Genomic DNA, 17,441 nt, shown 5'->3' on the forward strand with positions numbered 1-17,441 from the left:
AAAAAAAATATTAAATGTACTTAATCATTAATCACAATGACAAAATTAGAATCTATCCATATTTGAGGGACTAAAAGTGCTAATTTCTCAAATAAAAAAGAAAAATATTTCCAATCGGGGTGCTATACTGCTATTCCAGTTTTTTGCCGTTAACGTGGGGTCAAATGTACGCGTCTACTCAGCCAATAACCTGTCACTCTGAAGTCACCTTAACCAATAATAACTCTCCACGTGTAATTACATACGTAGCAAACATCCCACGCGCCATATATAAATTCCGCTCAACAACTAATCGCATTTTCTATTAAAAACCGGCAGTTAAAAAGAGAAACCGCGAAAACATACACAGCCTTCGATTCTCTTCTCATCAACCTCTTTTCACTCTTTCGCCGGAGGCGGCGTATGATCATCGGAAAATACACCTGAGAAGTCCACGTGGCTACTTGGATCTGAGGTTTTCCAAAGACATTTTCAAAATGGAATCGCACGGCGCCGGTCTCCGCCGTGTCCTTGTCCTGGCCTTCTGTGTCGCCGGTATTTGGTCCGCTTATATTTACCAAGGCGTTCTTCAAGAGACTGTGTATAGCATTTCTCATCTCTTTCCTCTTTCTGTTTTTAAGCTTCGTTTAGTTATATGACTTGTTCATTTTTTTTATGTTAGCGAATTTATGATATTTTGTGCAATTTTGTTTTTAATTATACTATGAGAAAATTGACGTTTTATTCTCAATAGAATTGATCAAATTGGCAAAATTTGCATTTGCTAAATGTTAGAGTGTCTCATCTTATGTAACACACTTTATCTTATGTGACACACTTATATTTTTAATTTGTCCCAAAAGGAAGGACTCCGCCACAAGTTTCTAAAGTCTTTATTTTTTTAAACTCTGTGCCTAGTCAAACACCATCACATAAATTGGAATGAAAGGAGTGTCATTTATGAAGTTTAACTTTGAGTATGGGGTATGTTACAAAATGACTAGAAGTAATAATTTATGGAGTTATCCTTTCCTTTTATACTCTTAAAGGTTCAACTTCTAGTACAATGTGCTTGTGAGTTTGATTCAAATATTTGGTGTTTTCCTTTTAACTTAGTTGTATAATGAGTTTGTGTTCATACACCCCTTTTATTTATTTGGTTAATTTTAATTTTTTATGTTTGGATTTTAGGTCAACGAAGCGGTTTGGTCCTAACAATGAGAGGTTTGAACACTTGGCATTCCTAAACCTTGCGCAAAATGTAGTTTGTTTGGTATGGTCATTTATAAGTAAGTGTTTAGAGCATGTTCGATGATTCTCTGTTTAATGTGTACACAAGAACAAGCGTGAGTAGCATAATTGGTTAAGTAATTAATTATGGTTTTTCATTGCAGTGCTTAAGATTTGGTCTAATGGGAAGAGTGGTGGTGCTCCCTGGTGGAGTTATTGGAGTGCTGGTATTACAAATACTATCGGTCCCGCAATGGGGATTGAAGCGCTAAAGTACATTAGCTATCCTGCACAGGTATGCCCAATTCTTGTTTGTTTTTCGTATCCGGTGTCTGCTCAAAACTTTTTTCCTTGTATGTTTCAAGAGAAGGGCATAATTCTTTGAATTTTCTGGTTTTGAGGCTTCATGTGAAATTTGAACTGTATACTAGCACTGTAGAGTCTCTTGTAGTATTCTAAGGATTGAGAGAATGCATGAGGCTTTGTTAATTTCCTAATTTATAGAAGTGGCTGATGAATTTATGTTAGTTGATGATACCTTGATGGTTGTTTTATTTTTTCATTTTTTCTTCAAATGAAATGTAATGAGGTCAATTTCCCTTACAGGTCCTGGCAAAATCATCGAAAATGATTCCTGGTATGTCAGCAAGCAAGCATCTTTGCAACTTACATGAATGTTCTTTCTTTTAAGTATGATTTTGAGTATGTTGTCAATCAGGAGATAATGTCAGATATGATTTCTCTTTTTGTTGAAAGTGCCATGGAGTTTTTAGAGGTTCGTGGAATGAAAAAGAAATAATAATATTATTTAATTTCTGTTTTAAGCGCACAGAGGGAGTATATGGGATGATTTAGGCAATTGAAAAAGGATTTAGAAGTAGGTAAACCGAAAAATGTTTAGAAGTATGTTCTTTATCATTTAAAAACTGAATTTGCCAATACAGTTCCAGAGTTATGTTATATGATCAGCCACTGCTTCGTTTTGATTCCGGGGAAAAATTGGAGATTCCAAGAAAGGGTAGCTCCATTGGAGCTGCAAAAGGGGAAACTAGAGGTTCTGTCGAGATACATGAGTTCAATTGGATCAAGGTGTTTGCATTGATACAGTTTTCAAGGGCTGACCATTAGGTGGAGACTAGCGTCAACTTAGATTTTGTATGGAGGCTGTGCATGGGGATAGAATCATACTATTAGAAACGAGGGGACAAAATTGAAAACTTTTAGTTAGATTTCTCCATTCTTGCAAACTGAATTTTTTTATCTCCTCTAATGATTTAAGTTTTCTTCAGTGAGAATTTGGAACTCTAACTTTGTGTCCATGAGATCAAACTTTATTTTAGTGGGTTGCTCTAGTGGTTAGCACCTTCCACTTCCAACCAAGAGGTTGTGAGTTCGAGTCACCCCAAGAGCAAGGTGGGGGAGTTCGTGGAGGGAGGGAGCCGAGGGTCTATCGGAAACAGCCTCTCTACCCCAGGGTAGGGGTAAGGTCTGCGTACACACTACCCTCCCCAGACCCCACTAGTGGGATTATACCGGGTTGTTGTTGTTGTTCCTTTTTTTTTTTGACACTATTTGATTGCTTCTTGCTGCAGTAATGCTGATGGGAACACTAGTTTATGGCATAAGATACACAGTTCCGGAATATGTGTGCACTCTACTTGTTGCTGGTGGTGTATCAATGTTTGCTCTCTCAAAGGTAACATTTGTATTAAATCTTTAAAGATAACGAATAGCTTTTCTTCTTTCTTCCCCTTTTGCCTCTGACATGCTTGTAACTATTGGAGGAAAAGCAAAGATCATTTATGTGCAGTACCCCTTACTTTTTCTCTTGTACTTGACTTGATTTCAGACTAGCTCGAAAACCATTAGTAAATTGGCACACCCAAATGCTCCACTTGGGTATGGGCTGTGCTTCCTAAACCTTGCCTTTGATGGTTTCACCAATGCTACTCAGGATTCAATTGCAGCAAGGTAATTTTCACTTACCTGTGATCCTATCTGTCCTTTTGTGCGTGATCTCCTTAAAGTTCTTCTGAGGAAATTTTTGTTTGGATTTATGCTCTTTAGATTTTCCTTCTCACATCCTGAATAGTCAAAATAAATGTTCTTTCACACCATGAATTTTTTTCTGATGCTGGGTAAAACACTACGTTATGGAATTGACTCTTGGTCAGTAGGTTTGTATTTTCTCATGTTGAATCCACTGTCTTAAAATCATCCAGATTAGAACTGAACTTTTACATCTCTACATACCAAAGAACCTTAGAGAGTCTTCTCAACTATACCATTTATACCACTCTCAAGCTGGAACGAGGAGTAGTTCGGGGAGGAAAGATGTATTAATAAAGGCTAACAAATACTTTCTTTTTTATAAGTCTGTTCTTCCAAATACGCAACTGCAAGATCCTGTGTATTACCTATTTTAATGTCCTCAATTTGTTTTAAAGCATGAATAGGGTAGAGTTAGTTGAATTACCTCCAATCGGATACTTTGTCTGGTATCCGACATTAGGTGATTCTCAGAAAGGACACATTTCAATGGCTTAACCATAGAAACTTCATCCCTGAAACCACCTCATTCAGGAGCATAATTGACGAGAGAGGTGGAACTATTCAGATTTCGAATTAAAATTTGCTAAAGAGTCGCAAGGATTTGAACATAATTGTGTTCCATATTATGAGGATTTAACAAAATTTCATGCTAATAATCTTCACTGCATGCACAGCATCAGAACTTCATCGTCGGACCACATACTTGGTTGTTGTTTTCGCTTTTTCTCCTTAAATCTGCTGAGGGATATATATCAAATGTCACTGTTTAACATTACTCTGTTTCTTTTGTTTTAAGGAGTTGTCCTCTTTTAGAAATCATTCTCGTGTATGAAGAATCCAGTTCTTCTTTTGTATTTAATGGCTAAGTTGTCCAATTTTTCTCAGGTATCCTAAGACATCTGCTTGGGATATTATGTTTGGAATGAATTTATGGGGTACCATTTACAATATGATGTTCATGTTTGGCTGGCCAACTGCCAGTGGTTATGAGGCAGTTCATTTCTGTAAGCAGCATCCAGAGGCAGCATGGGACATTCTACTTTACTGCCTATGCGGTGCTGTGGGACAGAACTTCATTTTCCTAACAATTAGTCGATTTGGCTCTCTGACCAACACAACCATCACTACAACACGCAAGTTTGTGAGCATAGTTGTATCTTCTGTTTTAAGTGGCAATCCACTGTCAGAAAAGCAATGGACAAGCGTTGTCATGGTGTTCTCAGGATTATCTTACCAGATTTACTTGAAGTGGAGGAAGTTGCAGAGGAAGTCGAAGAAGAGGAAGCCCATGTAAATGTTATATCAATCTGAGGATACAGTTCTGTACTATTAGCCATTTTTCTCCTGCTGTAGTTCCAGTGTCCCAGGAGTGATCATTGGACAATGTAATTGAAAAGAATTACAGTTGTAGAATGAATTACTTTTTCTGGGTATATTGTTAGCTAGCCCACTTTTGTAACTGTTTCATACTAGCAATCAGAGAATAAACATCTCAGAAGCTGGTATAGCATCACTAAAGTTTTATGGAACATCTCAAAGGAATTCTCTCTTTTGTTTTTTTTCCTCTCTGCTTTCAATATTCTCTATAAACCTTGGGGAGGTGCCAATTTGTAAGTACACTGTTTATTTTGCACAATTCTTGGCTTGTGGTATGTCAAAAATAAGACATGGTAGACCCAACATCACTCCTTATTCCAAGTCAAAAAGTAACTCAGAATAATTCTTATAAAGGTTCTTACTTTTCTTGGGCCATGGTTTGGGCATCATGACCACTTGTAATTACTATTATGTCCATCCACAGTGTGCACTAAAGAATTGATCCTGGTTATTTAGGCCATTCTAGTCCTTTCCACTTAATATTCAAGCCAAAAGAGGAAGCAAAGTGATTGCCAGTAGAATTCACACTTTAATTTGTACAGGCTTCCCTCCTTTTACCACTGGCTTTTGCTTTTAGTAATGATCACAGTTGCCCACCACCACCATCACCACCAACTGCTGACCAATTTAAATAAGCAGCAGATTTCTCAGACCCCTCATTCCCCACAAGATTCCACCCCCATTTACAGATCTCTCTGCAGAGACAGCAGCAGCCAGATGGAATGGAAGAAGTCTCTTGTCTAAAGCCAGAGAAAGCAACAACCTTTATCTTTATGAGTAAGAACTCTTATCTCTTTCATGTTCTGTGCTTATAACAAGTTTTTGTGTAAAGATAACTGTTCATTTGCAGTCAGCATTACCTGTGACAGTATTACAGCAATGAGCAATCTTACTATCTCAGACAAGTGGAGCAGGAGAAGAGAAAGGTCTGCACACTGGAACCATATTGCATTCTCCAATCAAATAAAGTATGTTTTACATTACATGTAGATCAGGCAAAGAAACAAAAAACTCTGAACAGCCTAGAAGCTTATTATATAACATCTACACACAAAAAATGAAAAGAAACTGATATAGAAGGCCAATTCAACTTATTGATCCTCCTAGCTCTCTCTATGTTTTCTTCCTTCTTTTTTTTCTCTTATCAATATTCTCTATAAACCTTGGCGAGGTGCCAATCTGTAAGTACAATGTTTGTTCTGTACAACTGGCTAATCAATAGCCGAAAACTTATGGAACATCGAATACCCCCATTCGGGTTCCATAACAACACACAAAAGAATATGAAACAATTAAAAAACACACACTAGATACTGTGAGTATTAGGTCGGAAACTCCGAAAAGGATGCAGATCATCTGTCAGATCTCCAGAGAAAAAGCTAGAATGCCTCCATTGCATTCTAGGGTGCAGACCAGATCTTCCAAGGCCTCTTGAAAAAAACTCAGGTCGTAGTGACTGCAATCCAAACAAAAAGAACTCCAAAAAATTGAGTAGACTACATATAATAAAAACTGTTGATCAAAGTTATGGTGATTCTGCCCGCCGCAGAATCTGTGTAAGGTTTGATCAGTAAAGTTGGTTATAGACTGTGGAGGAGGGCTCTTTTGCACGATGGAGGTTGTGTAAGATTTGTGCCTGGATACGGGGATGTGGACTCCACTCCAAGTGTTTTCAATAGGAATTGCCTCTCCTGCAAAAACAATAAATAAATAAATAAAAAGTTAATCTCAGTCTTGGCTCACACTTCACATAAAATAGGTAAGGTCAAAGAGAGGCATATGAAAATGAAATCATGCATCACAATTTACATGAAATAGAAAAGTCAATGTAAAAGGCATGATGAGGATCACTAAACTAAATTTCAAAATAGTTTCCACATTACCAAAAATCAGGAAAGAACATGACCGTAATCCAACCGATGAAAGTAGTAATTCTTCAGAGTTGCATTCTAAGCATATGATGAAGAATTTTTTTAACCAAAACAGCTTACTGTTTGATTGGATTTGTTATCTTACTTTTTAAATCTTCATAAGGGTTAAAATTTTTAAAAGAGGAATTCTGTAATCAGTCTGCATTAAAGATAAGCACGTCTTTCGAAAAGAAGGCAAACGAGCTAGAATAGAATTTGGATGTGAAGCATTATGATTAAGGCAAGACTAGAAAGGGAGATCAAGATTGTGAAAGAAGGGAAAGTGTAAGAGATAATGATGAGGAAGCAGCTTATATTCCAAAATCAATTCTGCTGCAAGCCTTGAGCCGAGAGTCTATTGGAAACAGCTTCTCTACCTTCACAAAGGTAGGGATAAGGCTGCGTACACTACCCTCCTCGGACCCCACTTCTAGGATTTCACTTGATATGTTGTTGAATTCTGCTGCAAGCTTAAGATTGCTCACCAGCTCTTCTGAAAGTTAGGTTAACGAAGTGAAGAACCGGTAAACTTACAGGGTTTTAGCAAGAAATTCTGTTTACTAGTATATGTAAACTCACATAGATCAATGCATAAAAGACAATCAGTAACCTCCAAAAACCTGATTTTTTTCTTTCGACTATTTAGTACACACCTGATTTTTTTCTTTCGACTATTTAGTACATAACAAGCCGAAATTGGCACATATCTAAGATATTGCATTTTGGCAAAGATTTGGGAGGTCTTAAAATCAGATAATTGCATTAGGTAGAAATACCAGACATCTTCAGTTTGCTCGAAGATTTTTGGGGTTGCATGTCATACATATATTTTCAGTCCAGCTCTGTTCCTTCTTCCTTTTTAGTGCTTTTTATTCTTTTTTGTTCTCTCAATAAACTGGAGCTAACAACAGATGCATAGAATGATATTATATTTATGGCTCTTCCTTTCTTTATATTGAAAGAAGCATGATACACAGCACTCCAGATAACAAGGATTCAGATTTCTGTTAAGGAGACACAAAATGGAAAAGAACAAAAATAAAACAAAAGAAGCATACTCATTCTCATAAAAAAAAAAACATACTTTCTCTTAAACTTTTGAACTAACCAACTGAGGCAAAAGTAAACTATGTTTTCAGTTGAACTGATTTGTCTATAGTTCTCTATGGGCAATACTTGGTTGGAACATATTCACTTTGTGTACCTCAAAAGCCTAGTCGTGTAGCACAGTTCAGTAAGAATCATTGCAGAACTGATTAATCGTTGTAAACACAGTGTCTTTGTTGCTCCAATCCACCCGTATAATCTCTCCTAATATCTCAATTAAGCAAAAATATCCATTCTTTTGATGGATTACCCATGCATAAAAGTCCAATTTGATCCATTATCTAAATGCACTGATGGTGAAGCTCTTTAGCAAAACATTTACATTGAACTGGTTTAATATTAACAAGGCATAGATTGCTTACACTTTCCGAAAACTTTGGGGTGGGAATTTCTGCAGCTAAAGATCTGAACAGTGGAGTTACTTGAAGAGGAGAAGTGAAATCTGTATCCAGAAATTCACATTCAGCTGTAGCTGGTCCATCATTCACTTTTTCTTCACCACGAACTGGCAAAGTATCTGAGATAATGCAATCACCACAAGTATCAGCATAAAGCAACTCCTATGGCTGTTAAACTAAAAGAAATATTTTTGAAGTTCTTAATTTAGATAATGCAATCACATCAGCGCACCTTGATCACTCAACTGAGAAGTTCGTAGTTCAGATTCAATATCCTGATGGTGCGCACACACTTCGGCTTGGCTTTCTTCTGTTTTATCGGCCAACGCATGGGAGAGCAGAGTTGATCCAGTACTATACTCAGAGCTGCCAGCAGAATCTTCAGATAAAGCAGGTTGCCTGCACAACGACATTTTTAGACACAACGGCTATGGGATAAGCTGAGCGCCGTTAGAAATGTGAGCTTGCATCGTCAATACCTCCAAGATGGTCGACTGCCTTCATTACTGCTCTTCGAATCTGCTATCAGGTCCTTATAATCATTAGGTCCAAGATTCATCTCAGGGATCTGGAACTTGAGCATATCACCTTCCTTTGTTTGATGAAGAAAATCTTGGAGTATCTGAAAAAATATTCAAGCTTTTCCATTAGAGTTTCTGCAGATAAAGTGCAGAATCATTTCTACATCTATGAAACACAAGGGACAGCTAGATAAAGGGCAGCTTGGTGCACTAAACTCCCGCTATGTGCGGGGAAGGGCTGGACCACAAGGGCCTATTGTACGCAGCTTTACCCTGCATTTCTGCAAGAGGTTGTTTCCACAGCTCGAACCTGTGACTTCCTGGTCACATGGCAGCAACTTTACCATTTACGCCAAGGCTAAGGGACAGAGCTGGATACTTGCAGAAATTTATCATTGGCAGCTCAAGCTGTCTTTGTCTTTTTCATGTAGTTGAAGAGATGAACAACGGTTCTCCTATTTTTGCTGTAAGGAATGAATCATGAAACTAAAGTGTATTACACAATTATTTTGAATGGCGTGGACCAGAATAGAGAGAAAAAGAGCTTTAGGGGTGTTATTGTTAATGATGGTTCCCCTAAAGTGTATCACCTGGTACATTAATTCGTTCCAAAAGCAGAAGTGTATTAACCGTACAAAGAACATAGACTTCACCTTCCAAGCATTTTCAAGGCTTTGATCTGTATTCTCTGTATTAACTTTCATAGCCAGTGAGCTTAGCAGCTCCGCTTGTTGCATCAAAGCTTGTACCTTTGGATCATCTTTCTTAAGGAATGTTCCTTGAGTTTTGTTGTCTTAAAGATCCAAAAACAGTGAGTTAGGTATGTGTTCAACTAAATAGATCAGACAGTTACTGTACTAGTACATGGTTATTTACCATTTTCAGTTGTCTGCTGATGAGATGTCAAGTTTTTCCCAGCGTTACGAAAGTTTTGAGCTAGTACTGCAAATGGATGTCTTAGTAGTGGATGTGTAGTTCCACAATCACCAAAAGATTTTTCTCCGCTGTCACAATTTTGACGGACATCTGAGATGTGGCTCGTCCTACATCACAACAATATAGTGTTATATTGGCTACATCGCAACAATATAGTGTTATATTGGAGACACTCTCTCTCTCTCTCCAAACTATAGCTAAATCTTTCTTTATCCATTTTTACCTCAGCTTTTTAAAAGGAGCAGCAGCTTCTGTTATTCTGTCAATATTGAGACCATCTGGAAATATAACCCTCTTGTTATTTAGGTTAACGAATGAATTGCTGTTTTCTTTAGCCAAAGCTTCATGTTTAGCTCTCTTTTTGCACAGTGTAGTGAATCGATTCTTCACAGCATTATCCGTTCTGCATTTAAAAAACCAAGAATATCAGGTGAATACTTATTTTTCCCAACTAAATGCTGAAAAGTACAACAATAATAATAACAAAATACAATGCTATTTACCTGCCTGAAACCACCTTGGCAATTTCTGTCCATCTGTTACCAAAAATCTTTTGAGCCTGCAAATAATATTCTTTTTCTATCAGATATCTAGATTTTGATCACAAGACAATTTCTAACCAGCTATGCTGCACGAACTCTCCAAAATAGTTATCGCATCCCGTGTCGGATCCTCCAAAAATGCACTATTTTTTGGAGGATCCGACACGCACCCGTCGATATTTTCAGAGAGTCCGAGCAACATAGCTAACCATAACTTAAATGGGCTGTAATAGAAAATAGCAGCAATCAAACACAATCCACAGTTGAAAATAGCCCAAAATGCTAAAATAAGTGAAAGTGAGGGGAGTGGGATATAACAAAGAAGCAATCAAGAAAAGCATCATTTTTACCTCACATAAAAGCATATCTTCTTCAGGTGACCATCCCCCTTTCTTGAAATCAGAGTTCAAATAAGTGAACCATCTGCAGATATTTCAAATAATATCACCTTAAAATACCAACCAAAAAAGAAAAAGGGAAAACAGAAACACAGAGTAATAGTAGCTTATATCATAACTCATTTTTAACTAACCTTCTTCTGCATTGCCTTGTTGTTTTATCCTTGAACTTCGATGCTATGATCGTCCAACTACAAAAACAAACCAGAAAATAAATTTAAATTTCATTACCAATATCACATACACACTTAACTTTAATCACATATTAACAATAAAGTAGAAAGAAAAATCAAATAGGGTAAAAAGTAATTACTTGTCAGTTCCATGGATTCGAATTTGCTCTCTTAGTATATCATCCTCCTGCAACTCAGAACAAATCCACTACATATCAAAACTCCAATCAATACAACAATCCAACAAAAAAAAAATTGAAAAATCATTTCTTGCAAATATCCCAATACAGTAATTCCAAATTAACAAAATCAACAACTACACCACCGTCCTAAACAAGCTGGGGTCGGCTATATAGATCCTCACTTCTCCATTTGAGCTCAACTCATGTTTAAAATCCAATCAATACAACAATCCAACAACTTAAAACTCAAAAAAAATGCCAAAAATCATTTCTTGAAAAAATCCCAATACAGCAATCCAAAAACACAATCAAATAAAAAAAAACAAAAAAGAAACCAAATAATCACAAACCTCTTGAGACCAAGAAACAATATGTCTTTCTTTAGGTTTAGCAGCTTCACCACTATTTGAACTTTTCTTCATATTCTGTTGCATACTTCACTTCTCTGCTCCCTCAACACTCGCATGCTATAGTAAAAAAGAGACCCTTTTAGGTGAATGATATATAAAAGAACAAAAAGAGTGTATTGCAAAAAGGGAAAACTGTTTCACTTCTCTTTACACTGGTAATACTTCCTCAACAGCTAATTACAAGCAAATTACAATCTTGGGGTCATTTTAATACACTGAAGTATCAATTTATTTTGCATAGGATTCTGACTTTTAACCCCCAAAGACTCCACCTTTTTTGCCCCAAGAAAGTTTAAACAACATCCATAGAATCCGAATTAGGATAAAATTTGTGTTACCTCGAGATTTGGGAAAAATGAAAAAAGAAATAATCTTGGGGTTTATGAATTATGGGGTTATGTGATAGTAACGTAGATCTAAAGGTATATGAAACCTTAAAGATTGTATTTTTATGGTTGCCTGTTAAAATGGTGATATTCTTGATATAGAGCAAAAAGGGGGTGGTGGGTTTTGCGTAGAGGGGTGGGGATGGGGGATGGGGTGGGGTTGAAGTGTTCAAAAGAGCATATTTTTTGCTCTTGTTTAAAAGGGGGTGAGGTTTCTTGAATTATTTTTCTTGATGTTTTGGTGTTTCTGTGTGGGGTATAATTAGGGGGGGGGGGGGGAAGTGGTGTTAAAACAATCAACGGATTCTTGCTTTTGAGCGCGGGTATGAAGGAGAAGTTTGAAAAAATAACGCTGAATTCCATGAGACTATAATTAATGGCATAGTAGAAACTACACTCATCATTCCCCACTTTCTCTTTCATTTCTTATAGCGTACGTATAATGCTTTCTACAGTGTGTATAGTATTTGATGATAAGGTAATGGTAGTAGTGGGGAAGACAATAATTTCTCTAAGTATGTTCAAACTTGAAAGAAGTCGAAAAAATTATTAAAAGGTGTCCGTTATATATTTTTAAAATTTAATATTTTACTTATATATACAATATAATTTTTCGATGAAGGGCGGTCAAGTAACCACCTTACAAGACTGTAGCTTCGCCCATGAATAGAGGCGGATCCAGGATTTGAAGTTTATGGGTTCCTATCGCAATCTCAAATTAATATAATTTTCATAAAAATATAGGGTCTACACAAAAGTTATTGGGTTCCCGAGAACCCATATACTATACTCTGGATACGACCCCGCCCATGAATGTCATACTCTCTCCTGAACCGAGGGTATATCGAAAACAACAACTTTATCTTTACAAGGTAGGGGTAAAAGTTGTATATGCACTACTCTTCTCAAACTCAACTTGTGAAATTATACTGAGTTTGTTATTGATGTTGTTATTATTGCAATGTCATACTCTATGATGTTCATATTAAGATGAACCACATTGGATAGTCTTAATTTAAAAATTATTTATATAAACTATCATTAATCTCTTCATTGAATACTTAACTTAATTAGCACTCCATTAATTGGAGTGGTAATTGGAGTGGTAAAGCTAGATTTGAAAAAGAATAAAGTATTAACGAACTTCTTGTTTTTTCTAAAATGTCATAATTTTGGAAATAATCTAGTTCACCAAATTGAATAATATTAGGAAACTGGAATAAGATACTAGTATTTCAACAAGTGTATATATTGAAGTTTGATTTTTTTTTTCTTTTATACATTTGATTAGAAATACATATATAGTGGAATGATTTGTTTTAAAAAAAAATAATGTCTTTATGCTAGGTTTATATATACTCATATTAATGTCTTTACTTTAAATTTTTGGACCCATCTTTGCCTTTTTTTTTCTTCCTTAACCTTCTGATTATTTTTTTTTTTTTTTCTAACTCCTTTTTTTGAATAGTACATGACAACATTCGTGACCCAACTACATGCATTATAAGATTCCCCCGCACCTTAATATTCATATAGATTTCTTCGATCAGTTCAAATTTTTACTTGTTTTGTAGTGGGGGTAATTGGGGCTGAGTTTTTCTACTTAAATGAAAAAATAAAGGGGGTGCAACCCACGTGAGTTTTGAAGAAAAAGAATGGGATAAATAGGGTCTGATATTATTTGAAATTTATCTATTATATGATCATGTGGTCACTGGTCAGTCCAGCCTGGTCTGATCATTCACCTCTTTGAAGTGAGTATATGGAATATAGTTCTTGTTTGAAAGTTGAAAATTTCTTGTTTAATTTCTCATTCTCATTTGCTTGGGGATGAAACTTCCTAAAATTCAAACTTTTTAACCTTTAATGTTTCCTTTTTGAAAAGAAAAAGGAAATTATATTACATTGGCGGATTACAACAACAATAACAATAACAACCCAGTATAATCCTACTAATGAGGTCTGGGAAGGGTAGTGTGTACGCGGACCTTACTCCTACCCTGGGGTAGAGAGACTGTTTCCGATAAACACTTAGCTCCCTTCCTCCAAGAACTCTCCACTTTACTCCTGGGGTGACTCGAACTTACAACTTCTTGGTTGAAGTGGAGGGTGTTCACCATTACATTGGCGGATTACCGAAGCAAAAAAGAAAAATTAGGATAAAAAGAATGAACATACACTTACGATGTGAAAATCTCTCACCAATACGATTAGACTATACGCTTTAGCGGTACTCTTGATGTTGGATTATATTGGTAATATTCCGGATATAGTAATATATAAAAAAGTTTATTATTTTCCCATAGTTAACAAGAAATAATTAAGTGGAAAATTTAATAGGTAAAAGCCAAATGGAGAAGTGATTATGATCAGACCAATTGAATTTCAACTTGCACACTGTGATTAGAATTGTTTATTTTCCAACTAGTTTATTTTAAACTGCATGATATGATACTGGTCAATCAGCTTAATTGGTATGACTTTAAAAATTCAAATTATTCATGAATTTGGAGTTGTTTGATTGAATAAATTATTGACATTTTGTCCTCTCTAGTTAGCCTTATAGCTTGTCAAATAGCTTTCATAGAGGTCATGAAAGTCATTTGATTGGATTTTGTTTTTGTTGATAGTGAAAATTAGTTAATTCGATTACCCCCCCTGAAGGTAAAGAAAGATCATTTTAGTTCCCCCAACTTTGGGTATTGGTACATTCGGCACAACAGTTCTAAACGTCTCATATTACAAGCAGGAGTTAGGACCATTCTTTTACCAAATCTTCTGTCAAATTATAGCATTCGATAATCATATATAGAGTTAATTGCATCTCATTAAGTTGAAAAAAAGTGGAGTAGTTTTCATTTTTATGAATTTGATATATGGATATGTAATATATATCCTGCAAAGACTATTAAAGAAAAATGATAGTCCTATAGTAATGTGCTAAAATAAGACCTTTGGGAGGGAAATGTAATTAAATAAAATCTTGAGGATTGCAGTACATTTTAACTTTTGGAAGTTGCTGTGCCAAGAATCAAATGTTCTACTTCTAAAATCCTTTTTCTTGAGTAGTGTGGTAGTCAAACTTGAGTTTTTGACCCTTAATCACTCTGAGTTGCATGTTCAGAATATATTAGTTAAATCCTACTGTATTCTTAAAAGTTGAACTACGTGCTTGAAAGAATGAAGGGGAGATTCCCTGCCCTTTTTACAATTAATGGCAAAACAAAAGGTAAAAATAATTAAATACAATCCTTTCGGGCTAATTTTTAAATACAATGTGTATTTATTTTGTTGAACTTAGATAATATATTTATTTGGTTCCAAAGTTCGTATTTATAAATGTTGACCCTTGAGATAATATATACTATGTATTTTGCATCTAAAGTATGGGATTTGAAATAGGAATGTCTAGTTGAAAATTTTATATGTAGTATTCTAATCTGTTATAAGAAATATCAAATTATGGTGGATGTCTACTCTTTCTCCATGATCTTCATCTCAAATACTTAATCACATATTCAATGACATATTTTCTATGTTTAATGACATATTCAATGACATATTTTTTTCACTTTTCATGCCTATATAAAGGCCTTGTAATAGATAGGAAAATACACACAATTGAAGAAGAAATAAAATCTCTTCCTTCTCTCTATCTCAAATAGATAGGAAAATATACACAATTGAAGAAGAAATAATAATCTCTCCTCTCTTTCTCTCTATATCTCTTAGCTTGTTTTTCCCTGTTTTATATTGTTATTTTGAGCTATATTTCATAACACGTTATCAGCACGAGACTTTATAGTCTCAAGAAGCTCTTTAAGAAAACTAAGGTATAATTTTTTTCCTCTTTTAATTATGACTGATATTATGAAAAGAAAGTTCGTTGCACTTGAAATTTCGGGCAAGAACTATAAGACATGGGTGTTGGATGCTGAAATTCATTTAGATGCAATAGCTCTTGGAGACGCCATTAAATATAGAAATAAAGCATCTACCCAAGATTGTGCTAAGGCCTTGATTTTCTTGCCCCATCACCTTGATAAAGGGTTGAAAATAGAATATCTCACAGTCAAAGATCCACTTGTTTTGTGGAATGGCTTAAAGGAAAGATATGGCAACTTAAAGTTAGTCACACTTCCACAAGCACGATATGATTGGGCTCATCTGAGGCTCCAAGACTTTAAGTCTGTTTCTAAATATAATTATGTGATATTCAGAATTACTTCTAAATTGAAACTCTGTGGAGATCGTATCACTGACTATGATATGCTTGAAAAAATGTTCACAACGTTTCATGCCTCCAATATGGTCCTGCAACAGCAGTACCGAGAGAAAGGTTTCAAGAATTACTCTGAGTTGGTTTCTCTTCTCCTTGTGGCTGAACGAAACAATGACTTACTCATTAGAAATCACGATAATCAACCCATTGAATCTACACCATTGCCCGACATGAATGAGGTGTATTACCAGCTAAGCGTGAAAAAGGTCGTGGCCCTGTTCATGGTCGTGGTCGTGGCCGTGGCCAAGCAATATTCTTCTTTTCTTATGTTCTAATATTATATTATTCCACTTAACATAGAAAATTAGTACCAAACAACCATTGAATTTTGTGTCAATATGACTTAATTATTTAAAGTACCAACGATATCAATGCCGCACTTTGTTCAAGCAATTGGTTTGTAAGCCTAGTAATCTGAGTTCTAATAAAACGTCATTAACCTTTTCTTCAAGAAGGATGTCAATTAAGAGGTTACATGTATAACTTTGACCATTTTTATTTAGCATATTTTAGGAAATATTTTTGTTACTTAACCATTGTATAATATATTATTTATGATAACTCGTTAATATGACTGCAATATTTCGTCATTTAGTTTATTATATACCTTATGAATGTTGGTCCTATTTTTAACGTTTATACAATTTATTGTCTACTTTTGTGTTTAGTTACCTTTATTTGCATACTCATTATTTTATGTGTATTAATATGACTTAATTTTTTCGTGTTATAAAATCATATGACAACCTAAAAATAATCTATGGAATTGTTTGTATCATAATGAGAGTCTGCCCGAAATTGCATTAAAAGTCACTATTGAATCATTGGTTTAACTTTATTTCTTTTTCTTTTTCTCTAAAAATACTAATATTTATTCATATACTTCTTTTGTATGTCAAACCATGGGAAGTAAATATGAATATCTTTCAAAGCAAACTTGGATCAAAGTTCAATTATAAAAATATTTGCTTAATTGATTCATGTACAACACATACAATATTCAAAGAGAAAAAATATTTCTCTCATTTAAGTATGTGTAAGGTAGCTGTTACTATAATTTTTGGTAGTAATAATCTAATTGAAGGCTCTGGAAGAGCTAATATAACTCTACCTAAGGGAACAATACTTATCATAGAGAATGCAATGTTCTCCTCCAAGTCCAAGAGGAACTTGTTGAGTTTTAAAGATATCCGTCGAAATAGATTTTATATTGAGACAATAGATGAGAATAATCGCGAATATCTCATCGTTACCAAGAATATCTCTGGACAGAAAAGAGTTATTGAGAAGTTTTCATCTTTATCTTGTGGCCTGTATTGGACAAGAATTAGTGTAATTGAGGCACAGTCTATCGTAAGCCAAAAGGTTTCTAATTCCAATACTTTTGTACTTTGGCATGATCGATTGGGACATCCTGGATCAATTATGATGAGACGAATTATAAAAAACTCAAATGGGCATCCATTGAAGAATTTAAAGATTCTTTTAAATAATTAATTTTCTTGCACTTTTTGTTATCAAGGCAAGTTAATTACTAGACCATCACCAACAAAGGTTG

The 17,441-nt window shown here is 35.2% G+C and overlaps 2 protein-coding genes across 2 annotated transcripts; one reads left to right on the forward strand and one right to left on the reverse strand.

Annotated features, from left to right (window-relative positions):
- The first annotated feature begins 289 nt into the window (after window positions 1–289).
- Window positions 290–4,803, forward strand: LOC104090043 (UDP-galactose/UDP-glucose transporter 3). Its single transcript, XM_009595080.4, has 7 exons — window positions 290–580; window positions 1,171–1,268; window positions 1,374–1,504; window positions 1,816–1,846; window positions 2,802–2,905; window positions 3,059–3,180; window positions 4,147–4,803. The coding sequence occupies exons 1-7, from the start codon at window positions 477–479 to the stop codon at window positions 4,553–4,555; spliced, it is 999 nt and encodes a 332-aa protein (XP_009593375.1). The 5' UTR covers window positions 290–476; the 3' UTR covers window positions 4,556–4,803.
- A 764-nt stretch (window positions 4,804–5,567) lies between these two features.
- On the reverse strand, window positions 5,568–11,272 carry LOC104090044 (transcription factor MYB124). Its single transcript, XM_009595081.4, has 12 exons — window positions 11,156–11,272; window positions 10,764–10,810; window positions 10,585–10,641; window positions 10,403–10,475; window positions 10,014–10,069; window positions 9,734–9,913; window positions 9,451–9,617; window positions 9,228–9,367; window positions 8,533–8,675; window positions 8,286–8,452; window positions 8,018–8,172; window positions 5,568–6,329 (listed from the first exon to the last, which is right to left on the reverse strand). Exons 1-12 carry the CDS (start codon window positions 11,237–11,239, stop codon window positions 6,219–6,221), a joined length of 1,380 nt encoding a protein of 459 aa, XP_009593376.1. The 5' UTR covers window positions 11,240–11,272; the 3' UTR covers window positions 5,568–6,218.
- Between the last annotated feature and the right edge of the window lie 6,169 nt (window positions 11,273–17,441).

The sequence above is a fragment of the Nicotiana tomentosiformis genome, chromosome 10 (assembly GCF_000390325.3).
Source record: "Nicotiana tomentosiformis chromosome 10, ASM39032v3, whole genome shotgun sequence".
Classification (NCBI taxonomy): domain Eukaryota; kingdom Viridiplantae; phylum Streptophyta; class Magnoliopsida; order Solanales; family Solanaceae; genus Nicotiana; species Nicotiana tomentosiformis.